The 26,922-nt window shown below is 37.3% G+C and overlaps 2 protein-coding genes across 3 annotated transcripts in view; one reads left to right on the forward strand and one right to left on the reverse strand.

Moving 5' to 3' along the window:
- On the reverse strand, positions 1–26,919 carry SLC30A4 (solute carrier family 30 member 4). Of its 2 annotated transcripts, XM_049613582.1 has the most exons (7): positions 26,529–26,919; positions 19,245–19,391; positions 6,743–6,896; positions 5,074–5,272; positions 4,055–4,160; positions 2,771–2,905; positions 1–2,167 (listed from the first exon to the last, which is right to left on the reverse strand). In XM_049613582.1, the coding sequence occupies exons 1-7, from the start codon at positions 26,917–26,919 to the stop codon at positions 2,013–2,015; spliced, it is 1,287 nt and encodes a 428-aa protein (XP_049469539.1). In that variant the 3' UTR covers positions 1–2,012. The 2 variants fall into 2 exon arrangements, with proteins under 2 accessions (XP_049469539.1, XP_049469540.1); XM_049613583.1 differs by lacking the exons at positions 1–2,167; positions 2,771–2,905; positions 4,055–4,160; positions 5,074–5,272; positions 6,743–6,896 and adding an exon at positions 18,797–18,900.
- The window catches only part of BLOC1S6 (biogenesis of lysosomal organelles complex 1 subunit 6), a 131,467-nt gene that overhangs the window by 23,365 nt on the left and 81,180 nt on the right, over positions 1–26,922 (forward strand). The gene's annotated exons all lie outside the window — the stretch shown is intronic.

Here is a 26,922-nt window from a genome sequence, read left to right on the forward strand (position 1 = left end):
GTCGATATGAAAAGTAAGATACGCCTATTTAGGATAAAGGAAAGTTTACAAGAAACAAGCTCAGTGGACACATGGGAAACACCTGCAAATGTGGGGAAAGCCATAAGCATACAATGCATGTTCTTTTCCTTTCTCTTGCTAGGTACCCAAAGTCCGTAATGCCCAGATGTCCACTGAAATGCTTCTCATTTATTCTTAATTGCCTTCCACATTTAAGAGAATTTTGACTTAAACTATGTATGTACTACTCAAATTTTTGAAAAATTCAAATCATTTTAAATGGATTCACAGCAAGAACCGCATAAGGTTAATTTTCAATTCAATTCAATAAACACTGGGTTTTACTAGATACCATTAACCCTCATCAACCCTTTTTTGGGGGATACCATCAACTCTTAATCATCTTTTAGGTAACTTCAGGTTTTATCTTAGGTTTACTTACAGTGAGGTACTTGGTAGAAACACGAAATCTGTTTCCTCTCCTTCTTTGATATTATAAGTCATCTGCATGTTTATCTAAGCTTCTAATTCACAACTTGCCTAGTAATTGTACTCTGATTCTCTGAGAACCTCAAGAACCATATCCATTCTTGGTTAAGAAACTGTCCCTGTGAAAATAGACTTCTAAAGTGCATAAAGATAATCACAAAACTAACAGTTGCAAAATGAAACCTGATTATTCACAGCTACCCCTTTAACACAACTGGTACCAATTAGGTTGCATTCGGTTTGGAAAGTTTCAGGTTTAGCCTCCCTACAACACAGATTGAATGTCCATCCCAATTCCTGTGTTTCAAACAACACAAATACAAGGTCAAAAACCCTTGATGTTTTCTTTCTTTTTAAATGTCTTCTCCCTATCTCTTTGGGCATTTCTGCTATGGTATTATTGGAAAACCTCAAAATTATATCTTAGGGTTTCTGGAGTCCGTGGAGAATCCCTAACCCATATCATCAAACAAATTCTCTCTGGAGGAATGTGGTTAATCTACATGTGAAAGATAGGCATTACAAACTGAACCACAGCTCTCCAGAGTTTTACCCTGAAGGGGCACAGACTAATGGGTATGGAGGCAGGAAGCAAGGTACCAAGCACACTTTCAGTTGTTACAAGGACAGAGGATCATTGTTTACATTTTGCAGTCTCCTGCTATTCTTAAGATAATTCCATGAATAATAAAAGTGACTGCAGGAAGACTTAAATCTGACATTCCACACTCCATCCCCACTCCTATATTTTAAATCACCATATAGTAATTTAAGATTAACTTCTGCCATTTAGAATAGTATTGAAAATATTTCCTAAATATTCCTAATGACAGTGACCACCACAACATGTAAAGATTTGGTTCTGATTAAGATTACAAATAACCAAAATGATAACTTTGAGATTCAAAACCCTGTAACATCTGGAAAAAGTTGTTTATAAAGTAAAACTATAACAATAACATTATTTGTGAAATAAAACATTTCTGAAACACTTAGGAATGCATGCTTATTCCACTATCTGGATAATTTCTAGTATTCTCTGAAATCTGTTGAGAAATAATTTCTGTAAAAACATAACTGGGTGTCAAATTCCAGAAGCTGGCTGTCAAGATTACCTAATAAAAAAAAATCAGTTTTCCAGCACTAGCTTGATAAAAAATGGTCCTTAAAAAGGATTTTTAAATGCAAATACTGAATTCTTGATGCTTCCTTTAAGACATGTACTCTGTCACAGTTAGTGAAATGTGGTCTTGGATTGTCTTCTTTGAGGTATCCGTAGAGTCACGTCTCATTCTATAAATAGTGTTTTGGAAACATCTTCATCTGAAAACCATGGTGAAGTCTCCTTTTACCATTAAACAGAAAGTAGCACTCTCAGGCTAGAGTGATTGTTTTGAGAGACAGGTGCTTGATATGGACACAGCTGTCAGGGATTCCATTTTCTCTTTCAGGTGTGCACATTTATTGCTCTCAGGTCTGTGACTGCAGGATAAATAAGGCAGTGGTCCCCAAAACATATAAAATTAGGAACTGGAACTCTGACAATGTGCACAAGTTCTGTCCACTTCTTGCCTGTAACTCTGAAGCTGAATAGTACATTTATACATGCCAAATGTGTTCAATAACACATGCTTTGCTTTGGACTGTACTTCTTCCCATTTAGATGAACTTCCAGGAACTGCAATGTCAAGGAAATATCATTACTATTCATTGTACAAAGTTACAATGACACAGGGAAATAACAAATTTCATATACAGTGAACCTATTTTTATTAGTTTGATTTCTCCCCTCTTGAAGCTCCTCTCTTGGAGAAGCACACCAGCTTAAAAAGCCAGGATGGCTTGTCATTATTCCAATCCCTCTAGTCCACTCTCAGAGAAAGAATACTGGACATCAATTGCAAGTCTTCTGTACTTTAAAAAAAAAATAAACCACATGCATGTTTTATTTTGATAAATAAAAAGCATCAATCTGTGAAATGACCTAAAGAAATAAAAACAGAGCCAGCTTTTCTTATGTAGAAATACAGCATGGTAGATACACTTCATGCTTTAATCTGAAAGCAAAAATCAATTTGTAATGTCTCATCTTAAAGAGATTGAAAATTATTGCTCGGCTGCCATTATTGATCTGCAACTCACCTTTTGAAAAGTCTGAACCCTCCCTTAAAGCAAATCTTTCCAGCAGAAACAATTTTCCTACTTATTTAAAAGCAAAAATGTTAAATTTAATTCCAAAGACAAAGTCCACCAACCCCAGGATTTACCGTCAGCAACATACTTAGCTGTATGTGTACTATGGCAGTAGGTTTTCCTGAAGTGAGAGACCAGATATTTAAATCTTCCACTGAATATACATCTTCTATTTTCATCAAGGCTTCTTTGATATAGTCTACATTCAAATGGCTTGGTACACCTATTAGTTTAGAATATATCATAAGTAAAGTTTATTTGGGGGAAAAAGTTATACATAACTGATAGAATTTTTTTTTCCAAAGAACTCAAACGGCTTTACCAAATTCAGCTTAAATGAATACTTTAAAATATCTTAATACTTTAAGACAAGGATGCACCTGGGTGGCTCAGTCGGTTAAGCATCCAAGTCTTGATTTTGGCTCAGGTTATGATCCCACATGAGATTGAGCCCCACGATGGGCTGGGTGCTGTCTCTGTCTGTCTGTCTGTCTCTCTCTCTCTCTCTCTCTCTCTCTGCCCCACCCCTACCTGCGCTTGGCACACGTGCACATGCACTCTCTCTCTCTCTCTCAAAATAAATCAACTTAAAAATATATATATCAAACCTGAATACTTCATTTAACAAATAAGCTAGGATAGAGGCACCTGGTGGTTTAGTCAGTTAAGTGTCTGACTCTTGATTTTGGCTCAGGTCATGATCTCACAGTTCATGGGTTCGAGCCCTGCTGATAGCACAGAGCCTGCTTGGGATTCTGTGTCTCCCTCTGTCTCTGCCCTTCTCCAGCTTGCACTCTCACGCTGTCTCTCTCAAAAATAAACAAACATTAAAAAAAAAAAAAGCCAGGATAGACAGAAAAAAAATGAAAAAAAGGGAACATCCAATGATAATGAATGTACTGTTGAAAATATAGGCATATACTTAATATAAGTAGGGATGTAGGAAATATAACAAAATAGCAAGTTAAATGGGAATTAAGGAATTAATAAATAAACCAGTAGACATAATTGTATTAAGACTCGAAAGAGTTGCATCTTTGTCCTAGCTCCATAGTTTATTTATTAGCAGCATTACCTTAATTAAGCAAGTTATGTTACCCCTCTGAACCTCAATTTCCTTGTTGGTAAATAGGGATAATAATGTCTACCTTACCTACCTTTCTCAGTGATTATAAGGATCAAATAGGTAACAGATGGGAGAGCACATCAATTCTTATATTTTATATACACATAAAGTGGTGTTACTATAACCTATAAGCATCCGTAAAAAGAAAAAGACAGGACTCCTACCTACCCTAGAGTGCCCCGCCCACCCCCAATCTGATTTAGGGAAGTAATAAACCCACAACGAGGGATATTAGTGAGATCTTACCTTCTAGTATTATAACTACTGTGTCCCATATGATACGAAATGTTGTGAAAGCCACAAGTAATGAAAATACATATGTACAGATGGGATCGGCAATCTTGTATTCTGGCTGAAAGGTGACAGAGCAAAATTATATGATTAAGTACAGACTGACATAAAACAGACTGTAAAGCAAAACAAGCCATACTCTGTCCCCATGTCCCCCATTCTTTAGCTTCCTTTGCCAGGACTGAAGAATACCTTTACAATTTAGATACTGTGACTCTTTCCTGGATTGTTTAAATGCCTTTCCTCACAAGACCTATTTCCAGAGGTTTAATCATTTGTTCTACTGCTTTCCTCTGTGCCTTCCCTAAATCTTCCAACCAGAACCAGAGAATATCAGAGCTCAAACGAGTTTTAGCAGCCACTTATCTGATCTAGAGGGGCTCCTGGATGGCTCAATTGGTTAAGTGTCTGACTCTTGATTTTAGCTCAGGTCATGATCTCATGGTCATGGGATAGAGCCCTGAGTCAGGCTCCATGCTGAGCGAGGAGCCTGAGTTTCTTGCTCTCTCTCGCTCTCTCTCTCTCTCTCTCTCTCGTTGCCCTTCCCCTACTCGTGCATGTGTGTGCCTGTGTGTACTCTTTCAAAATAAATAAACCTAATAAATAAGAGTTTAGAGTTAAGGGACTTACTTGCTCAATACTTGCTCAAAGTATTAATGGCAGAGCCAAGACTAGAACCCAAATCTCTGGATTTCTAGTCCAGCACACATGCCAGTACCTAGCAGTTCAGGGACAAGGCTTAAACTTGAGTGAAGGTGGTACTGAAGCCAGCTACAGATTGTTACTCTGTAAAATGATACTACTGTGTTTAGTGTTAGCAAAAGAGCTATACTGGTGGCTCAGTTAAGCCTCCCTAAATGCAAAATGAGTAAGACTAGCTTTGGTGTCCAATATACTGATAAAAGACAATTACCTTTAGTTTTAATATTGAAATTAAATATATTTTAAAATAGAAAAATTAGCAATCCTATTACCTTGAATCGTATGATGTATGCAGCTATTAGTACACCAACACTCTGTACCAAATCCCCCAAGGCATGTACAAATGCAGCTCTCACTGCTAGGCTGTCCTGCCCATGGTTGTGTCTGCACCCAGAACCTACGGTAGGAGAATTCGAAGGCAGAGAGTGGGAATGGGCGTGGTGACCAGACTGGTTCAATAGAAACCCCATTCTGTCAAAAATAAAAGAAAACATTATTATTCTTCCTAGCAGTATTGATAAAAATATTTATTGCTAATCAGACACTAATGAGACAACATGGAACTCATTCATTTAATATATATCTAAGCACCTATTGCGTAACAGGTACTATTCTAGGTGCTGGGGTCAAAACAGTGAATCAGACAGACCTATCCCTATCCCCATGCTAGCAGTAGAAGCTCTACTAGCTTCTGTCCTAGTAGAGAAGGGAGAGAATTCAACAAATGAATACAGAAAATACTGCCAGGCAATGCAACTATTCTGAAGAAAAGTAAGGCACTTCGAGGGATGGAGAGTGCTAGGGTCAGGTGGGGGGCGGGGGTGGTCGGTCAGACAATGTCTCTCTGAGATTCCTTCTCAGCAGAGACTCGAATCAAGTCAAAGAAGCAGGTGGTGGTGAAAGGGTGGTTCTAGGCAGAAGGAATACCAGGGCAAAGGCCTTTGTATGAAAATGTGCTCTACGTGTTTCAAAAAAGCAAGATAACCATCGTCGCTAAAGTGAGCAAGAATGCTAGGATATGAGTTAGAGAGGTACACAGGATCTTATCAAAAAGGTGATGGTAAGGATTTTGATTTTATTTTAAGTAGGAATGGAAGCCAGGGCAGGGATTGGCAAACCATGGTCTGTAAAGCGTATGTGGCCCAATGCCTGGTTTTGTACACAAAGTTTTACTGGGACACAGCCATGCTCATTTGTTTATATATTACATGTTGCTGCTTTTGTTCTGTAACAGCAGAGTTGAGCAGCTGCAAAAGAGACTGCATGGCTCTCAAAGCCTAAAATATTTACTGTCTGGCCCTTTACAAGAAAGTTTGCTTTCTGCTGATCCAAATGATTAAGTATAAACTTAAAAATTTCATAGTTTTTAGGGAAAAAAGTTTGTAGTTAAAAATATCTTATTAATACAAAAGTATTATAAAATAAAAGTTAAAAAAAACTTTGTCCCACTTAAATTCCTCATTGTTGGTCAAACTTCAGCATAATTGAGCAAACTAGTGAGGAATTCATAATTCCAAGTGTTTTATTAGCATAAGAAAAATTACATATTTAACATATATAATTTCAAAATACATAAAAATACCACTGCACATTACTGAATGCATGTATAAAAATCTCTCAGTTCACAGTACTTAAAAATATCGATGTGAAAACAATATAGAGTGTGTGACACCATAATGTCCAAACCCAAAGAATATACAACACCAAGAATGAATGAACCCAAATGTAAACTAGGGGCACCGTGTGGTGATGTGCTCACGTTGGTTCATCAACTGTAACACATGCATGACTCTGCTGAAGGATGCTGATAATACGGGAGCTACGCATGTTTGAAGGCAGGGGATATATGGGAAATCTCTATGCCTTCTGCTCAATTTTTGCTGTGAACCTAAAACTAGTCTAAAAAATAAAGCTATTACATTAAAAAAAAATAGAGCTTACATTACATTAACAGCAACTCCAACAGCTGCAGTGATGAGCATTATATCTCCATTTATTTCATATTTCATATGGATAGTTCTTTGGACAGCTTCATATAGGAGGAATCCCATAAGTATATACACCAAGAGCACACTAATCATAGCTGATAAAACCTCTGGAGGGAAAAATATAAAAAATGATATATCTGCGTGTTGTTACACTTCATACAAACTGAACACTTCACAATCGTTTATTTATATCTTTTCTCTAAAGAGACAAAAACACTGTATCATTTCTGTCATGTTATTTTCCTTATTTAAAATGTGTTTAGTAGTTTTTTCTGGATCTTCCACTAATTCATTCCCAGCACTCTCCACCTTTTCCTCATCTCTTTAGGGTCCAAACTGTGTATATTTAACAGAACATACACATGGTAAAAAATGAAAAACTGAGAAAAAATTATTTCTAACATACATGATCACAGACTACTTCCTAATAGAAGACTACACTTACAAATCACACCAAAGTGAACAACCCATAACAAAAATGTGTAAAGGACACAAATATTAACACATAGAAAATTAACAGAAATGACCAACTTATCATAATACAAGAAGTTCAAATAAGAATATGATTGTGTTTTGTCATTTACTAAACACATAAAGATTAAAAAGTTTTGATCTTACTAACCAGAGTTAGCAAGGATATACTGGTGGACGTATCGAGTGGAACTATCTTTTTGGAGAGCAGTTTATAAAATGAATCAATATTTAAAGTGCATGTATTCCTTGATTCAAGGAATCTATTCAATAGAACGAACACATGATATGTATGCAAATACATGTATCTACATGGTTCTTCACTGTAACCTCACTAGTATCAAAAAATATCTGGAGACATCTTAAATGTCTACCAATCAGGAACTTACTGGATGAAGTATGATATATCCATATACTGGAATATCATAAAGCCATTTATGTTTAAAAAACAAGGAAAAAAAAGAAAAATGAGTATTAGGCAAGTTGATAATCACAAGAAAGACAACAAAGTGTTACATCTAGGAAGTGGGGCTAGAAGCTTGGAGAACTTATTTTTCATTTTATTCTTTTCAGTAAGGTTTTAAGTTTTACCACAGATATGTATTACCTTTAAAGAAAAACAATTAGACATAAAAACAATAAGACATTCAACTATTCGTGAATACAATTTGACCCAGAAATTCTTCTTGCAATGATATACACATTCATGCTAATTGAGTTGCACATGTGCAAAATGAGATGTTATGAAGCTGTTCATCAGGCACTGTATATAAGAGCAAGCAACTGAAAACAATAAAGTGATTAGTAGGGGCCTTGTAACACGGAATAATATGCAGCTCTTAAAAAAAGGACTATAGCTCTTTATGTTCTGGTAAGGAGTTACAGTGTTACATAAAAAAAGCAAAGTACACAAGAGTGCATATGGTATGTTATGTGAAAATAAAAAAGAATATATAATAATATCTGCACATGTAATCTCTTAAAGGATATATAAAATATTGACAAAAAACTGGTTATGAAAAGAATGGGTGGCTGGGAGACAGGGATGACTGCACTATATATGCTTTTATATCATATAAACTTTTTACCATGTGAGTATACAGTAGAAATAATTTTATAGCTTTTCAAGATAACACAAATAGGGCAATGGGAAGTACTTACATTTTTAAATAATTAACCAACATTATAATATAAAACAACTGTTGATAATCAAAACAATAAAAGCAAGAAAATACTTGTAAAGAAAATTTTTCCTTTAGAGAAACCAGGTAATCTTGTTAAAGGTAAAACAATCTGAGAAACTGTTATCTGAGTCAACTCATTGCTCAAAGGTTCCTCAGGCAGTTCAAATCTGTTGAACTTTGATACATTTTTATTCTGATGCATAAGTTACAGCACAGAAAAACTATCTAGTAGTTGTTTTAAGCTGTTTCCTGAACACCTCTCATTAATGTAGACAAAATTCCAATAAAATCCTGTGCATCAGCTGAACAAATGTTGGAATATGACAACATACAGTTCCTATTCAAAACCATGCTATGCCCATTTCTGACATACTAATCATCACACTTCAAAAGAGACAGGGGGTTAAGAAGACAGAGAAAAACAATGTGAAATATACAAAGCTGTGGAGAGACTACCACATCAAGTGCACACTCTCAGCAGCTTGAGGACAGGACCAGTTTCCTCCCATGTCACATTTACTGTAGCACTCAGCAGAGTGGTTGTCATGTAGCAAATATCTATGGGTGGATTTGCAAAATGAAGTTAGTTAGGTTGAGCAAGGGCAGATGATAAAAGGCTATGAAATTAAGAAGGATGAGCTAAATGTGAATAATAGGTTATTTACTATATCCCCCAAAACAAGAAGTACACAGGTTAGAAGAGAAGAATTAAGTCAAATACAAGACAGAAAACATACAGAATTTCTTGTCTTAAGTTATAACTGCTGATAGTAAAATACACATATATATAATAAAAAGAAGTAATTAAAATATCCTTAAACCGTAATTTCATGTACTTAGTGGTGGCTTCACTTAACTCACAAAGTAAGAGAATTTTATCTTTCGAATTCATATTTAATACCAATCCTGGCATGCCTGGCTGGCTCGGACGGTGGAGCATGCAACTCTTGATCTTGGGGTCATGAGTTTGGGCCCCATGTTGTGTTTAGAGTTTACTTAAAAAAATACCAGGGCACCTAGATGGCTAAGTCAGTTAAGCATTCAATTCTTGATTTTGGTTCAGGTCATGATCTCGCAGTTTTGTGAGTCTGAGCCCCATATCTGGTTCTGTGCTGACAGCTCAGGGCCTGTTTGGGATTCTCTCTCTCTCTCTCTCTCTCTCTCTCTGTCTTTCTCTCTCTCTCTCTGTTCCTCCCCTGCTCCCACTCACTCATTCACTCACTCAATAAATAAAACCAATTCTTCTCAAACTCTTCCCCCAACACCTTCCCAAAAAAGAGAACTTCAATCATGTGTCAAGATGCCTTAGTCATATTTCTTAATATAAAATTATAAAGCAATACACTTTACATTTATGAAGATTCATAGTAATACAAGTTAATGACATAAAGATGTGATTGCTTATGAAAATCTAAAACCAGTAATCAAATATCCTTTCAGAACCTCTTATCATTAGGCTGACAATACTTTATAGTTTTCTTGGGATAGTCCCAATATGTCTGTTGTCCTGGCAAAATTATTAAAAGTGCTCCACTTTACTCTCAAAAGTGTCCTGGTTTGGATGGTAAATGATACAGTTACACTAGTAGGTATGCCAGATAAAAAACACTGAATGTCGAGTTAAATTTGCATTTCAGATAAACAAAAAATAATTTTTTAGTATAAGTATGTCCCATGCAATTTTTCAGACATACTGGGTGTCTTGAAAGAATGTGTGTATGCACATAACACATGCTAAATCTGGCAACCCCACCTCCCAGTGATAATTTTCCTAAACACTTATAATTATCTTACTGTGAACTTTCAGATAAGGCAAAAACACATTGAAAATAAAGTAAAATGGAGGCACCTGAGTAGCTCATTCAGTTGAGCATCCAACTCTTGATTTCAGCTCAGGTCATCATCTCATGGTTGGTGAGACTGAGCCCCATGTCCCTCTGGCTCTGCACTGACAGCACAGAACCTGCTTGGGGTTCTCTCTCCCTCCTCTCTGCCCCTCCCCTGCTCACACTTGCACTTTCTCTCAAAATAAATAAATAAACTTAAAAAAAAAATAAAGTGAGGGGCGCCTGGGTGGCTCAGTCAGTTAAACATCCACTTCGGCCCAGGTCATGATCTCACAGTTTGTGAGTTCGAGCCCTGCTTTGGTGTATGGGTTGACAGTTCAGAGCCTGGAGACTGCTTCAGATTCTGTGTCTCCCTCCCTCCCTCTCTCTCTCTCTCTCTCTCTCTCTCTCTCTGCCTCTCCCCCCACTCTCAAAAATAAACATTGAAAAATAAATAAATAAATGAAGTGAAAGTCAAACTAAAGCATGACCAGATTTTTGGTAGGGAGGATTCCCATACTTAGAAGGCCCACTAGGGTTCCTGCCACGGAACACGCAGTTCTCCATACCAGTTTTCACCCATGTGAGTAGCATAAAAGGGATCCCAATGCTTGCCCACAGTTAAGAGTAATGGAATCCAGCTGATTCCTAGAACTTTCCAAAATAACATATTAGGATCCTGGTATCAGTATCTCTTTTCCAGTAATCAGTAAGGAATGGCCTCATGTCTAGTTCCCTTGGTGAAAAGCAAAGACATCCATCTGTTATTTTTAATTTTTTTTTTTTAATGTTTATATAGTTTTGAGACAGAGAGAGACAGAGCATGAACGGGGGAGGGGCAGAGAGAGAGGGAGACACAGAATCGGAAGCAGGCTCCAGACTCTGGGCCATCAGCCCAGAGCCCGACGCGGGGCTCAAACTCACGGACCCCGGAGATCGTGACCTGAGCTGAAGTCGGACGTTTAACCGACTGAGCCACCCAGGCGCCCCCTTTTTTTTTTTAATGTTTATATAGTTTTGAGACAGAGAGAGACAGAGCATGAACGGGGAGGGTCAGAGAGAGAGGGAGACACAGAATCCGAAGCAGACTCCAGGCTCCGACCTGTCAGCACAGAGCCCAAGGCGGGGCTCGAACCCACAAGCTGTGAGATCATGACCTGAGCCGAAGTCGGAGGCTTAACTGACTGAGCCACCCAGGCGCCCCTCATCTGTTATTTTTTATTCTAATCACCTGTCAAAATGTCTTCTAGACAGGATACCGATAACTGCAAAAGGAGAAAAAGAAAACCTGAAATAGATTTTTAGGGCTGAGATTTATAACTGAGAAGTATAAGGCACAGATGATAGTATATAGCTAAAAATCCTAATAGTACTACTATGATCATTTCTTTTGATAAAAGCTCTTTCACTATGAATAAATGAGATTTTGGTGAAATATCAAGAATGGGAGGAATGAGCGTTTAAGATTTTTTTCCCCATAGTATCTTTAACATGATGGAATGCAGATAAACATAGGCAAGATTTTTGTCCCCCAACAATTAAGAGAGAGGGAAGTTTTCCATCAACAACCACATTATGACTTGCTCTACTCCTCTCATTCTTGCTCTGGGTTAGTCTCTGGTCACATAACATACAATAAAGGTTTTCAACAAAAAAAGAATACATAACATACAGATTTTTCATCTTTGAAGGGAGACCCAGGAACTTTCACAATTGAAACCCCAGATTTCTGGAGCGTCAGGTTAAGCCTCCGACTTTAGCTCAGGTCATGATCTCATGGTTCGTGAGTTCAAGACCCACGTCGAGCTCTGTGCTGACAGCTGAGAGCCTGGAGCCTGCTTCGGATTCTGTGTCTCCCTCCATCTCTCTGCCCCTCCCCTGCTCATGCTGTCTCTCTCTCTCTCTCAGAAATAAACAAACATTAAAAAAAATTTTTTTTAATAAAAATAAACAAAAACAAAAACCCAGATTTCTGTGAAAGTTACTACCCTGGTAACTTTAGGTAAACTTGACTGGAAATGTATCATAATTTAAAATTTAAATTTAGGTAAACTTAAATTTAAAATTTAGGTAAACTTAAATTTAAAATTTAAATTTAGGTAAACTTGACTGGAAATGTATCATAAATTAAAAACTCTTGAAAGATTTTTATGGAAATTCTAGAAAACCTATTATTATAGTAGTTCTAACATATTTTGCTACTTTACACACAAATAATTAACTCACTCCACCTGACTGAAATGTAGCACTGGAAGAGGAAGGTGAGTGAATACATGTTATTATTACATCACTTAGGTCTTTTAAAATATACCCTGAATTTCACATACAGAGAATAAACAGTTTTGGTTTGAATGGCTAATAAATGGTAAGAAAAAAAAATCAAATGGGAGAAAACACAGATGATTATCAAGTTTTGACAGTACTATAAAGTGTGAAAAATGCATATTTTAACACATCTATAAATTGCCAAAACTAGAGGTTTTCAAGGTTCATATGAAAAACACTGAGTCCTTCCTTCTCTGTCCTCCAGTTATTCTCCATCATAGTACCATATTCGTTTGCTCCATAGCATTTAAATTTTTTTTTTTAATGTTTATTCATTTTTGAGAGAGACAGACACAGCACGAGCAGGGGAGGGGCAGGGAGAGAGAGACACACACACAATCTGAAACAGGCTCCAGGCTCTGAGCTGTCAGCACAGAGCCCGACGTGGGGCTCGAACCCACAAGCTGTGAGATCATGACCAGAGCTGAAGTCGGACATTTAATCAATTGAGCCACCCAGGTGCCCCTACTTCATAGCATTTAACATAATTTATAATTATGTTGTATTTGTGTATATATTTACTGCTGGTCTCCCCAAGCTATACTACTATTCATTCAATTAACCTGTTGAGCACCGATTCAGTGAATGATTAACAATCTGCTTCAACTATGTAAACCAAACTCAACCCAAGCATACTTTGTTTTCCATGAGTGTGGCCAGATGTACTGGCCTATCATAACTGCTAACTTTTCTAATGCTATGATGCCAATAATGAATAGATTTCCTTCAAATTATATAATGTTTGTCTTTCTATTGCCTCAAAAAATTATAGCAAACATCTAAAGACAGGTTTCAGAGGTTTACAAAAACGAACAGGGAAGGAGAATGGAGACACATTGTCTCTTGTATTTCCTTTTATGCTACTACCTTCTTCCAACAAAAGATAGGAAGGAAACAGAAGGAAAATCAGTAGGCTGTGCTGGATTTGGCTAGAATTTCCAAACGTGTATTTGAATTTCAACTTAATCACAGACAGCCCTACTGCATTCAGGCTAAGGCATTTTTCAGTGGCCCACTGTTGCCACCAGAACACCAAGCTAAACTGCAAAGTTCATCTTTGGATCCTTTCAACTGCTATTCTCAATTCTATTTCCTGCCTTCTCACCACTCCCTCTACCCCACACCCAAGGTACCCAGCACTGTCAAACTGACGTTTGGCTGTCCAACATTGACCACCTCACTCATGGCTTCCTTCAGCCTTAGTAAAAACTCCCATTTCTAGGACACACCTATTCTTTTCCAGATGTTCAGGTGATATCAATTAATTCTAAGATGTGAATAATTAATAGGCATAATTCTTGTCAGGGGTGGGAGGAAGCTGTTAAAATGAATCACTAAGGAGAAGAGATGATGTTTTTTTTGCTGCATGTATGGGGGAAGAGATTTTTTAGCTGAAAACTTTCTGCTCCTTTAGCATCAGGGAATAAAATAACAAACTACACAGAATTAACATTACAACTATATACCTACCTTAGGACAACCATCATCTAGCCAGATCTGCCAAGGTCTCTGCTGAGTGGAACCACACACTGCTACACTCCTACACTGTCACTTTGCCATTAACCTAGGCTGATGATTCGCATTGCCAAAATGTAAATCTTGCTTTTTTTATTTCAAATACAGACAACTCTGCTTACTATAGTCCTTTCATATTATCTCTATCTTTAAGCCATGCAGCTTCTTCAGCCCAAGAAGTGACAGAAAAGCCATAAATAAGAGTCAATTATGCTCATAATCCATAGAGAAGGATAAAAGTAGAAAGCAAGCAAGGGTTTTCACAGTTTTCTTTAGAACAGCATTTCCCCTTGTCTGGCAGATAGTGCTATTCCTCCTAAGGATTTGTAGGATTTCTCCTATAGTATGTTTCATTAAGTTCTAAGGTTTTTAACTTCCAGAAAAAGAGGACATACCCACAGTCAAATAAATCCAAGCATTTAAAAATAGCTCATATAATGGTTCCTAGCCAACTCTCCCTCTTCCCACAAAAGAATTGCCAATGTAATGTAATAAAAGAAAAAAAAAGAAAAACAGAAAAACCTGAATGATTTTACACAATCTCTGAGTTCACATGAAGGAAAGGAATGTATCACCAGAATGGAACTGACTCCTGGGACGGCCACTTGCTTTTCCCCTCAAACTAAAACTACCTTTCTCTCACCTTCACTAAATGATTTTTGCTAAAATAAATTTTATATTGCCAAAAGTGCTACAAAAGACCTGAATTAAATAGTGCATCTTTAAAAACTGTTGTTTAGGGGCGCCTGGGTGGCTCAGTTGGTTAAGCATCCAAGTTCGCTCAGGTCATGATCTCATGGTTCATGGGTTCGAGCCCCATGTCAGGCTCTGTGCTGACAGCTCGAGCCTTGAGCCTGATTTGGATTCTGTGTTCCTCTCTCTCTCTCTTCCTCCCCCACTCACACTGTCTCTCTCTCAAAAATAAATAAAAGATTAAAAAAAAATTTAAACTGTTGCTTAATCATCAGGATGAATCACCTTTCTTTTCTCCTACCTAGCTTAGACAGTTACACAAAGACAAGAATTCCAATTAGCAGGAAGGGAAGGCAGGCAATTTGGGGGCGTGGACCATTTTCAAAGATATGAAAAGTGTGGGTAAGTGTGGGCAGGGAGAAGAGGGAAGGAAAAGAAGATTGGAACTAACTTTTATTGGGAATTTACTCTGTGCCAGGTAGCAGGTTTGGTAAGTACTTATACCTTACCACCTTAATGTATTTTTTACAATTCTGCAGTGGAAGTATTATCATTCCTATTTTACAGAAAAAAAAAAAAAAACAAACACAAAAATTTGTACTTAGATTAAATCACTCTCCAAAAGGTCTTAATAGCTAGTAAAACTGCAGATCTCCGATCTGAACCAAAGACAATTTATTCACAAAACTCTAAAAGTGGTAAAAAACAAATAGGGCTGCCCCTGACTGACACCAAGAAGAAACACTCTTTTGACTAATTTCTTACTATGTCAAAGGGATCTAGAAGTCAGTACTCAGTTATGTTATGGATCATATAAATTTTTATAGTGTAGTTTGTGAACATGACCACAGTTTCAGAATTACAGATAAATGTTTTCAAGTCCCAAATACATTAGTCCCCAAATTTCAAAAATATCCCTATTCCTAGTTTGGACACTGGTTTAATGCACCCCAAACACAATGATTTGAGGTTCATGAGGTATACTAAATAATGTTTCACAGTTTTCATGTCTTTATTTACTCAGCCTGACTATGCAACAATTAATAATCTCTTATACTGCACTTACATACGTTTCCATTCCTACTTCATTCATGGTCTAGGAGATACGGTTTCATAAAAAATAGCTATAAAAATGTGATAAATGCTATTAGGCATACATAAAGTGTGATGAGCAAACAAAAAGGAAATAAATTTAAGGAATGGTACTACTAATATCTGACTATCATTCACAGGCACCCACCTCTAGGTCTAGAACAGGGTACACAGTATGCTGCCTTTTGCATAAGAAAGGGTGACAGGTAACAGGATATGAACATGTATGAAAAACACATAAAGTAAGGTGGTGAGGTATATGTATATATTCTCTTGTACTTTCAAAAGGAAATGCTGGAAGGATAGGTCAGAAACAAATTTAAAATCATTACTAATAAGGAGTGGGATTAGAGGAAGGGATGAAGGGGACAGAATGAAAACAAGGCTTCTCTGAGGAAATCCTTTCTATTAGAAATTAATTGTTTATTCTTGCAACACATAAACTTTACATATTTACAAGACAGATCAACAAAGAAAAAAACCAACTCCTGTCTTACCCCCCACCCTCCCCTGCATCAAAACAAAATTCAACGACAGTTAACACACCAGAAGGGGATTCCTTTTGCAGCGTTTTTTTAGGACCTGAATCCCCAAGACACAGGAGGCACACTACTTACAAGTGTCCAATATAAACATACGTTCTCCTACAGAACGTGAAGAGATTACTCATGAAGCAATATATTTTGTGGAACACAGGACAGCCACTGCTTTTACAGCTTTATTCAATTCTACATATCCTTGTCTTTTTAATCCTCCCCCAAAGAGCAGAATAAGTGAAGTAAGTTCTATATCTAGATATAGCCTCATAAAATTTTGGAATGCAAAGAAGAAAATGAAGATCCCAAAAGGCCCTTCTAGTGAAGATTTGAGTCCCTCTGTACCTTTGGGAAATACTCATCTACCTAGATTTTAACAACTCTTTTTTTTTTAGATGACTTTTAAAAACTTCAGACAAAATTCATCATTTCAACAATTTAAAGTGCCCAAGTCAGTGGCTTTTAGTATAGGCACAAGGTTGTGCAACAGTTTCCCATTTATAGCCATTCAATTAATTGTGCTTGTTTTCAGCCCCAGTTCTCCCTCCTACTCATTTCTGTCCCTGGCTCTTCTTTGGAGGTCTGCTGGGCTGATCCAGCTCCTGGCTCAGTGTACTCTAGGCTACAGCTTCCCTGTTTCTTCCTCCAACCCACTCCCATCTATCTTCTAACTTCCAGAAATTTCTTGCTTAAAGTGACCCAATCCCTTGCTTCTCTTTGTTGTTTTTATTTCAAGGAACTCTCAGGAGAGACAGGAGTCAAATGCTGGTATCTAGGCCACAAGTGTGAACTTTGTACTTTTAAGGAAAAAGGAAGATTCAACTCTCCACAGAAACTTGCAGAGATAAATAGAACAGCGAGTTCTGTTTTCTCTCATGTTTTCATAGTGCGTGTTATCTATGATGAAACAAAGTGACCACCTAGAGAAACACTAAGTACTACTTTGATATCTAACAGAATTTTCATGATTATGGGTTCTTATTATATGCGGGACTTTCTATATTCTGTTATTGCATGTTTCTGGGGGAGAACTCCACTATTTTCATTAGCATTCCAAATGCTCTATAACCTAAAAGGTTAAGAGCCACAGGACAAAATGAAATGCACTCTTCCAAATAGTAGTGGAAGGTAAAAACCCCCATTCCATGATGCTGTGTTTGAGTGTCAGATCTTAAATTGAAGGCGTTTAAATCACAAGAAATTAAAGTTTGAAAATAATCTTGAAGTTGTTTAAAAGGCCCAAGGCAATCAGGTAACAAATGAGCGTATAGTATGTTGGTAAACAGTGGGGTGTGTTTTAGGAACACATCCCAATGTACGTTATGCAGTGGCTTAACAAATAACAGAAACACCTCACTCAGGGCATTAGCTCTCGTGTACAGCAAGCAGTTAAGGGGTAGGGATGCCAAATAATTTCCCAATCTGATAATCAGGATAGCTCCTTGAAATATATAGCCTTTAAGGCACAATGTCAAGTTTTACATAGAAGGCGCAGGGACTAAATTTTAAAAGACCTAGAGCTTAGTTAAGATTAGGCTAAAAAGTAACCAAGAAGGGGAAGAACTGATTGATATATTAGCAGTGTCAGTGACAGCAGATATACTGATATATTAGAGTGTCAGTGTCTCTACAAAATTAAACTACAAGTTGTTAATTCTGGTTCTTTAAGATAGGTTTTGCTGAAGCCACCTAAATGTCAATTTTTGGGTTCTAAGCAAATGACATCTGGATATATGGCATTTCACATATTAGTTCAAGTAACTGCCTTATACATATTTTAAAAATAAGTAAAAAATCTAAAAACACAGTAACACAGGAAAGAGTTGTACGGATAACAATGTATGATTTTAACTCTCAATTCTTATTTGCTCAAAATAGTAAAATAAAAATATGTGTACAGTGAAAGAAAAAAATTTTAATGACACTTGTCAACACATGGTAAAGAAGACTTTATTCAGGGAGAGGAAGCTACCAAGATAGGTTACATGACCACTGTAACAGAACTCTGCAGTGGGGGAAGAGATTGGGCTCAACGCTGAATACTGAATAAGCAAGGGGGAATTTACAGCCATGGAGCAAGGTGGGAGTCAGTGGATGGAAAATTACTAAGGGGAAACATCAGGAGTATGGGGACTCTGGCTAAACTGACATAACAGAATTCTCGCTAGACACAAGCCAGTGCAATGAGACATCACCTAGGGGATAATCCATCAGACATTAAGAGTGGGGGTGCTGTTAAATTGGCTTAGAAGGGTTTTTGCTAAAATAAGATTTTATAAGGAAGTGCACAGATGGGCTTGGGAGAAGGTTCAGGAGACTGACTAAACTTTGGTCAAGCAAATAATCTTTGTCAGCACTTACAGAATTATATTGATACAGTGGCAGCAGTGAAGGTCAGCCACACAGTATATGTTATACCTATGACAGTACTGCTTAAGATCTGGGCTACAGTAGCTTTGGTTGGAACACCTGAAGTGAAAGAAAAAAGTTAATACACATTAACAAACCCATGTAGTTTTGCCTGGTTGAATAAAATGAAGGTAAACTTTTTTTCTGATAACATCTTCAGGAAATAGGGAACAACACTTAAAGATTAATGATTACCATATAATTTTACATGTGTAAGCAGTTTAGCTGACTAGGCTGAATGTACCCTGAATATATGTATCTGAATAAATCTTGTTCATCTGTTGTCATTTGCTTTTTTCAAATAGGTTATCACCAGAAAGATTTCAGTTAATCAAAGGTTAGTTATAGTTCATTGTGGTTTTACTATAAAACTTGATAAACCAAAAGAAACTCCAATTACCTACCTAAGCGATGAAATCCAAAGGTGAATCTTTTGGTTGGAGATTTTGAGGACAGCCACAAAGCAAGCAGGGTCAGTATGATAGCACTTAGGTCAGTTAACATATGAAGTGCATCTGTCATGATTGCTAGGCTATTTGCAATGTATCCACCTTGGAGTAAGGGTGAGAGAGAAGAAGGAATACGTTAGTTAAAATAATAAACATAAGCAATCAAACCAAAAATATGTAACATCCTAGAAAACATCAACTTTCAATTAAATATTTATCCAATCACAATTAAATCAAGGTATTCTGAAATTTTATGCAGAACACTAAATATGTATATATTTTTGTGATGAAAACATCCCCTTCATGGGGCGCCTGGATGGCTCAGTTGGTTAAGTCCAAGTTCAGCTCAGGTCACGATCTCACAGTTTTGAGTTCCAGCCCCCCATCCGACTCTGCTGACAGCTCAGAGCCTGGGGCCTGCTTTGGATTCCGTTTCTCCTTCTCTCTTTGCCCCTTTCCTGCTTGCTCACTCTCTCAAAAATAAATAAACATTAAAAACAATTAAAAAAAAGAAAATTTTCATTTCTAAGAACAGATTCTCTGAGGAGTCAATGACCTTAAAAAATTAAGTACCAATAAATTGGAGGCTAACACACAGAAATTTTTGTGGTTTAGCACTGCAGCTTTTACTCAAACTACTAATCCTATGAGACACTGAAATTAATAACCACAATATATAAATATTACAAAAAAGGTAAACGTAGAGACTCACTTGTTGTGAGGGTTTGAACACAAAATTAAATGGAAGACATTTTTTTAATGTACATGAGTACATTAACTAATTAATACCTTAACTGATTCCCTTGGTTATAGACAGCAATGTTTCAGAAGGATTAAAGATGGTATTTAGAGTACAATTTTTAACACTGATTTTCCAGCCATTATATGTATATGTAGCATGTAAAATTCATTTCATAGATGTGTATGTGTGTGTATACATATATGTATGTTGTTCTATTATGGTGAATCAATTTTCCTAGCACCATTCATTAAATAAGCTTTTTTATGCCAAGCATTCAAACTTTTGTGTATCAGAATCACCTGGAAGATTTGTTAAACTGCAGATTGCTTGCCCCACTCCCAGAATTTCTAATTCAATAGAGCTGGATGAGGCTTGAGAATCCCTATTTTTAACATGTTCCCAAGGTGACGTCAACGCTTCTAGTCTTGGTACCTCTGAGAATCACTGTTACAATGAACTTCATGGTCAGGGTATTATGACACATAAGTGTGCTGAGCCACTGTTCCCTCTCTTTCTGGGATGAGTGTGCACAGCCAAGAGCAGCAGGACACAAGCTGGCGATCTTGAAATCACATCCATTTACTTCAGTGTGCTCTATACAAATACCAGTTTTTATGTATTCCCTTGACATTAAAAAGCTAAAATCACTAAGAGAAAGTATAACTTGGTAGTTAATAATATGAGATTTTAGACTCTCTGAAACTCTCAGCCAGTTAGTTAATACTTTTGAGCCTCAGTTTCTTTATAAAATAAAAATAATACCTCAAAGTTGTACTGTCCATTAACTTTCTGAGATGATGAAAATATTCTATGTATGCTGTCCAGTAGAGTAGACACTAGTCACATGTAACTTTTGAGCATTTGAAATATGGCTAGTGCAACTGAGGGGTTGAATTTATTTAATTTTAGTTAACATATTTAAAGAGCCATGTGTTGATAATGATCAGCAAAACTAGCAAACTAAGGACCTCTGAAAATAATCTCCTCCACAAAAGCAGGGAGAATATGTGCAAAAATGGTCCAAATCAGCTTTTTCAGAACCCTGGAAATTAACCAAAGGCTGACACAGAAAGTATTAATTCAAGGAAAATGACTGAATCTTTATAAGAACAGTGAGCTCTGTGGCATTCTAATTCACCTTGGACCCATCTCCCTCTCTCCAGCTCTGTGGTAGCCCTGAAAACCAACAAGCACAGTGAAAATCAGTCTGGCAGCCACTGCAAGGTATCAGATGGGGTTAGAGCTCCTAAAAAGCCCAATCCCAAAGAACTAGCATTATTGGATCTGTCTGGTAGTTCCCTGGAAGCCACACTAGCAAGGCTGTTTTCACTGGACTTGACTTGGGGATCTGCCCTATGCAAACCCTAAGGAAGGTTTGTCAAAAACAATCACAGGGAATTGTTCAACACTGCAGCTGCCTGAGGCAACAGATAACAAAGTGTTCCCTGTATTCTGAAATTTCACAATGATACGCCTTGGTGTGGGTTTATTTTCACCCAACTTGCTGGGTTTTTGTTGACTGTTTTAATCTGGAAATGTACACCCTTCAGTTCTGGAGAAATTTCTTAAACTATATTGTTGGTAATTTCTTTTCTTCTGCTTTCTCTATTCCTCAAACTCCTATTACTTGGAGTTTGGATTGATACACTAATTTTCTTATGTTTTTTTCTCTTTTTGCTCTACTCTCTAAGAGATTACCTTAATTCATCTTCTCTTCTAACTTTTATGAAGTTTAAAAATTTTGTTTTTATTGTTGAAAAGCTCTTTACCCTGATTTTCTTTTTTACAACAGCTCATTTTTTTCTAATCTTTTTTTTTTTTTAAGTTTGTTTTGAGAGACAGTGAAAGTGGGGTAGGGGTAGGGAGAGGGGGGTACTTAGGATCGCAAGTGGGCTCTGTGCTGACAGCAGAGAGCCTGATGTGGGGTTCAAACACATGATTGTGAGATTGTAACCTGATCAGAAGTCAGACGCTCAACCAACAGAGCCACCCAGCTGCCGTAGCCTATTCTTGTTGATAAATAATCTATTTCTCTGGATAGGAATTATATTATTATATCCGACTGGCTCTTAAACAGGGTTTAACTAGCTTCCTTAGTCTTCCTCTTTACCCACACTCCTAGGGGTATCTGGTGCAAACAATTCTGGGCCTACTGAGGCTTCTGAAGTGCAGTAGTTAGTTCTCAGTATGGTCCCTAGATCAGCAGTATCAGCATCCCCTGGGAACTTGTTAGAAAAGCAAATTCTCAGGCCCTATCCCAGACCTACGAAATTAGAAACTCTCCTCCAGCAATTTGTGTTTTATTTAATAAATTCTCTAGGTGTGGGGCACCTGGGTGGCTCAGTTGGTTAAGTGTCCAATTCTTGATTTCAGTTCAGGTCACGATCTTATGGGCCCTGCATCAGGTTCCACGCTGTCCGCGTAGAGCCTGCTTGGAATTCTGTCTCTCCTTCTCTCTCTGCCTCTCCTCAACTCGTGCTGTCTCTATATACATAAATAAATAAACAAACTTACAAATAAATTCTCTAGGTATTTCTGATGAATTCTGATGAATTAGGTTGCTTCTTGGCTGTCCCCAACTGCTTGCTTAGGAGCTGGCTTCCTAGGGTCTATTAAGTCAGTTACTTCTTTCATCCATCTCTAGTTTCCCAAATTTATCTTGTCTCTACTTTTCCCAATCTTTGTGGATATACATACACATACACATATGGATGGATATACGGTTTTTTGTGTGTGTGTATTTAAAATTCCCTTTATTATAGTTTAAGAGAGGCTTCAGGAGAAAATACATTTAGATACATGAGTTCATTTGCTATCTTTATCTGGAAGTCTGTTTGCATTCATTCATTCAAGCTTTTTCACTCCCAATAAAAATGCAGTTGTTAATCAATAACCATTACTAAATCCAAAGGATATTTTAGTTCTCATCTTCTTAGACCTTTCAGCAACTTCAACTTATTTCCACTTGGAAATACTCTATTTTCTGAGATTCTGGAATACCTGTTTGTCTTCTGCCTGACTTCCAAAGTTGGAGTTCCCCAAAACCTGGGTTTTCTAGGTGGTTTTTCACATTCTGATGGCATTACACACTGTATCTCTTAACTTGACCTCTCTTCTGGACTACTGACTCGTATGTAACAGCTCACTAGACATCTTTACTTGGCTATTTTACATACAATTGATAATTAACATGTCTGAAACAACCCTTGAGCCGATGCCTATATCCTGCTCTGTATTTCCTCCCTGCTTCATACATGACATACATTTCCCTACACTCAGATGCTTAAATGAGAAACTTCAGAATCATTCCTGATGCTGCTCTCCCATTAATCCCCATATCTAAACCATTAGTAAGTTTTGTTAATGTTACCTCTAGAATGATTCTCAACCAGTTCATTTTTCTCCATCCACACTAATCCAAGCCATAATCATTTCTTGTCTGGACTCCTGCAATAGTTTACTTGCTTCCATTTTTGCACTCTCCAATCCATCTCCACATAAGAGCCACAACAGTATTTTAAAAAGATAAATCCCATCATGTCATTCTCCATTTAAAAGGCTCCACTGGCTTTTCGTTGTACTTTAATTAAAAACTGCACTCTTGGGGCACCTGAGTGGCTCAGTCGGTAAAGCTTCTGACTTCAGCTCGGGTCATGATCTCGCGACTCGTGAGTTCGAGCCCCGCATCGGGCTCTGTGCTGACAGCTCAGAGCCTGGAGCCTGCTTCTGATACTGTCTCCCTCTCTCTGCTCCTCCCCTGTTCACTCTCTCTTTCTCTCAAAATTGAATAAACTTAAAAAAAAACCAAACTGCACTCTTAACATGGTCTATCAGAACCAACCTGACCTGGCGCTCCTGTCTCTTTTCCTTTTTTCTTACTATATTCGAGCCAAACTTGCCTTCTTTTTAGGTCCTTTTAAAAAATTGGAGGCTTTTAGGACCTTTGTACATGCTGTTCTCTTCACTTGGAAAACTCCTCTACTCCTTTTGCTTGGATAACTCCTACCATTCTTTTTTTTTGGTTTAACTATATATGGCTCATACATAAACTATGTCCCCTTGGTTACAATATCTTATACTACCTAATTTTTTTTCTTCATAACACTTAAGTCCATATGAATTTTAAATTTACTTATGTATTTAATATCTGTGCCCTATATTAGACTAAGTGCTTCAAACAGTAGGGATTATAATAGTTTTGTCTGCATTGCATACCACAATACATAATACGGTGCCTGGCACAGAGTTAAGTACTCAAAAAATACTTGCTGAATGAAAGAAGAATAGACCTGTCTAAAGTCTCAGAGCAAATTAGTGCAATGCCAAGATTCAAAATCAAGTCTTCTCTTTCAGATCTTTAAATTACTTCATTTTTTAAATTATTCCATACTTCCTATATAAGATACGTTATTTCTAAGTGTTTTTGATACACTTTAATAAATGCTCTACTATATACAATTTAACTCTACCTAATATTCTGCATATTTGTTAATGCTTATCCTAAGTACTAGCATTTCTGTATTAACAAAAGATTTTTCTATTTGAAAATAAATATTTGAAAGAAAATACTTATTGTGGCTTTCACAAAACCACATCTACCAAATAACAGATTTTAAAAATGGTATGTCAGAACAATTTTATCTTAATTTTTACTTAGGTAAAATAATTTTAAGGGGGAAAATTGTGATTAATGTGACTTTAATTTCAAATATTAAATATTAACTTCAAGAATCACTAAGTCTGACTGACTCAACTTTCTAGCTGTGTGAATTTGGGCAAGTCATTGAATCTTAGTCTGCTGAGGCCATGCCTTATCAGCTACAGCTTAACTCCTTTTAATTTCTTTACAGCTTAAGCATTTATAATTCTCTAACACAATAAAAATTAATTCAACACAAATTTATTGAGTGTCAACTCTGTGCCAGTCATTGTTTTAGGTGCTGAGAACGCAGCTTACATTTCAGCAGAAGAGAGATATTAAACAAGTGAATATACAAACAAGATAATCTCATGCTTTGGGCTTTTAAAGTTGGGGACAGAACAGGAGAGAGGAGATGTTTACTTTAGTCAGTCAGAAAAGGTCTCTCAGAGGTATCTTTTGGAGTACGATATGAATGTCAAGACACCAGTCAAGAGAAGATTTGGGAAAAGCCACTCAAGGTTAAGCAGTGTTTTTCAAACTGCAAGCCCTGATCTATTTTGTGGAACACGAAATCAATTAAGTGGGCTGGGGGGATAACTGAAAAAATATTAGAATGCATCACAAGAAATAAGACTTTTGTCTTAATTATACATATATATGCTATATGTGTGTGTGTGTGTGTGTGTGTGTACATACATGCCTACATATGTATGCATGCATGCCCACCCGGGCACAGTGTTAAGTGTGTTTCTTACTATATAGTGAGATCAAAAAAGTTTAAGAGCCACTGAGGTAGAGGGATCAGCTAGTTTGAAGGCCTTTGGGACAGTAAAGAGCTTTGTAAGTCATAGGGACAAAGAAGGCCAGCATGGCTGAAGTGAGGACTGGGGAGGAGGTATAAAATGAGGTAGGAAATGTATATAATTTTCCCACATATAACCTCCAGCCAGCATCTTAATCTGGACTGCCACCTCTATTCTCATCATGGGTCCTCGTTAAGAAACATGGCAGAATAAGATCCTTGCTTTTATGTCACTTTGTAAACTGTCACTAAGAGAAGTTAGCAATTACACTAATGTGACTGTGAAATTAATCTCTAAGAATGTATTTTATAGTGAGAATGTATTACTTGAGTAATTAAAAAGTGAAAAAACCAAGTTCATAAAGCCTGGGGGAGCCGTCTGTTTCCTTTCAGATCCTCACTATAATGAAAAACTTTAAAGCTTAGTAGTATCTAATTCTGAAAATCTCTTGGCTATAAATACAAAAGGAAAGAGTATGAAGAGACCCCTGAAGTCAAATGCAGACAAAAAAAAAAAAAAAAAAAATAGAGACCGGGACTGTAGATGTGGCTCTTTCACTAACCAGCTAAGTGTCCTCACAACTTATTTAAACCTCTTTTGGGCCCTCAGATTCCTTAAGTGTGAAAAAGAAAGTAAAGCAGGTGTTCAGTAAGGTCATTTCATACCTTCATAATTTTATGATTCTAAGTTATTCTAGGTCATTTACTATTTTTAAAGGTTGCAAAAATTAACCTGGCCATTATTATTTTTAAAAATTTTTTTAAAGAGGAAGTTAAATGATATACGATGAAGCTCATGTCCTTAGCTTTACAGTAGATGTCACGGTGTTTGGAGAACTGGAAGAAAATGTCAGTTATCTCTGAAAGTTTATGTTGTACTTAGGTTGATCTGCACTTTGGAACCGTGTGGCCTTTCCATATCACCAGATCGGTATACTGATAAATAACAAACTTCCTGAAAAGAACGTTTAAACCTCAAATCCTGTGTAGCTAAAGCTTGACAACAACCCTCCGGACAAGGTAAATGGAAAGTGAGTTGGCCACACAACTCACCTACAAGTTCTCCAATCATGAAAAGCAAGTAAAGAACGGCAGCAATGGTCAACCTGGTTTTCACCTTTCTCTGCTTCAGTAACTCTCGCTGTCTGCTGCAGTTGTCACAGGGGTCCACCTTCAGACTCAGCTGACTGTTGGTCAAAGGGAAGTCCTGGTCCAGTAAGGAATCATCGTCGGCCTGGAGGGCCGGGTGCGCCCCGTTAACAGGCCTTTCTGGGATTTCAGAACCATCATCGGCCACCACAACTCGAAGTTTGTTAAACCGAGAAAGCCCCTCGTCCCCCACCTCGTCCGAGAAGTCAAAGGCGCTGGTGTCATTTAAAAACAGCGGCGCATCATCCTTCCGTAGCAGAGATTTGAGACGCTTCCACGCGCCGGATCCGGCCATGGC

Source organism: Panthera uncia (genome assembly GCF_023721935.1).
Source record: "Panthera uncia isolate 11264 chromosome B3 unlocalized genomic scaffold, Puncia_PCG_1.0 HiC_scaffold_1, whole genome shotgun sequence".
Taxonomy (NCBI): domain Eukaryota; kingdom Metazoa; phylum Chordata; class Mammalia; order Carnivora; family Felidae; genus Panthera; species Panthera uncia.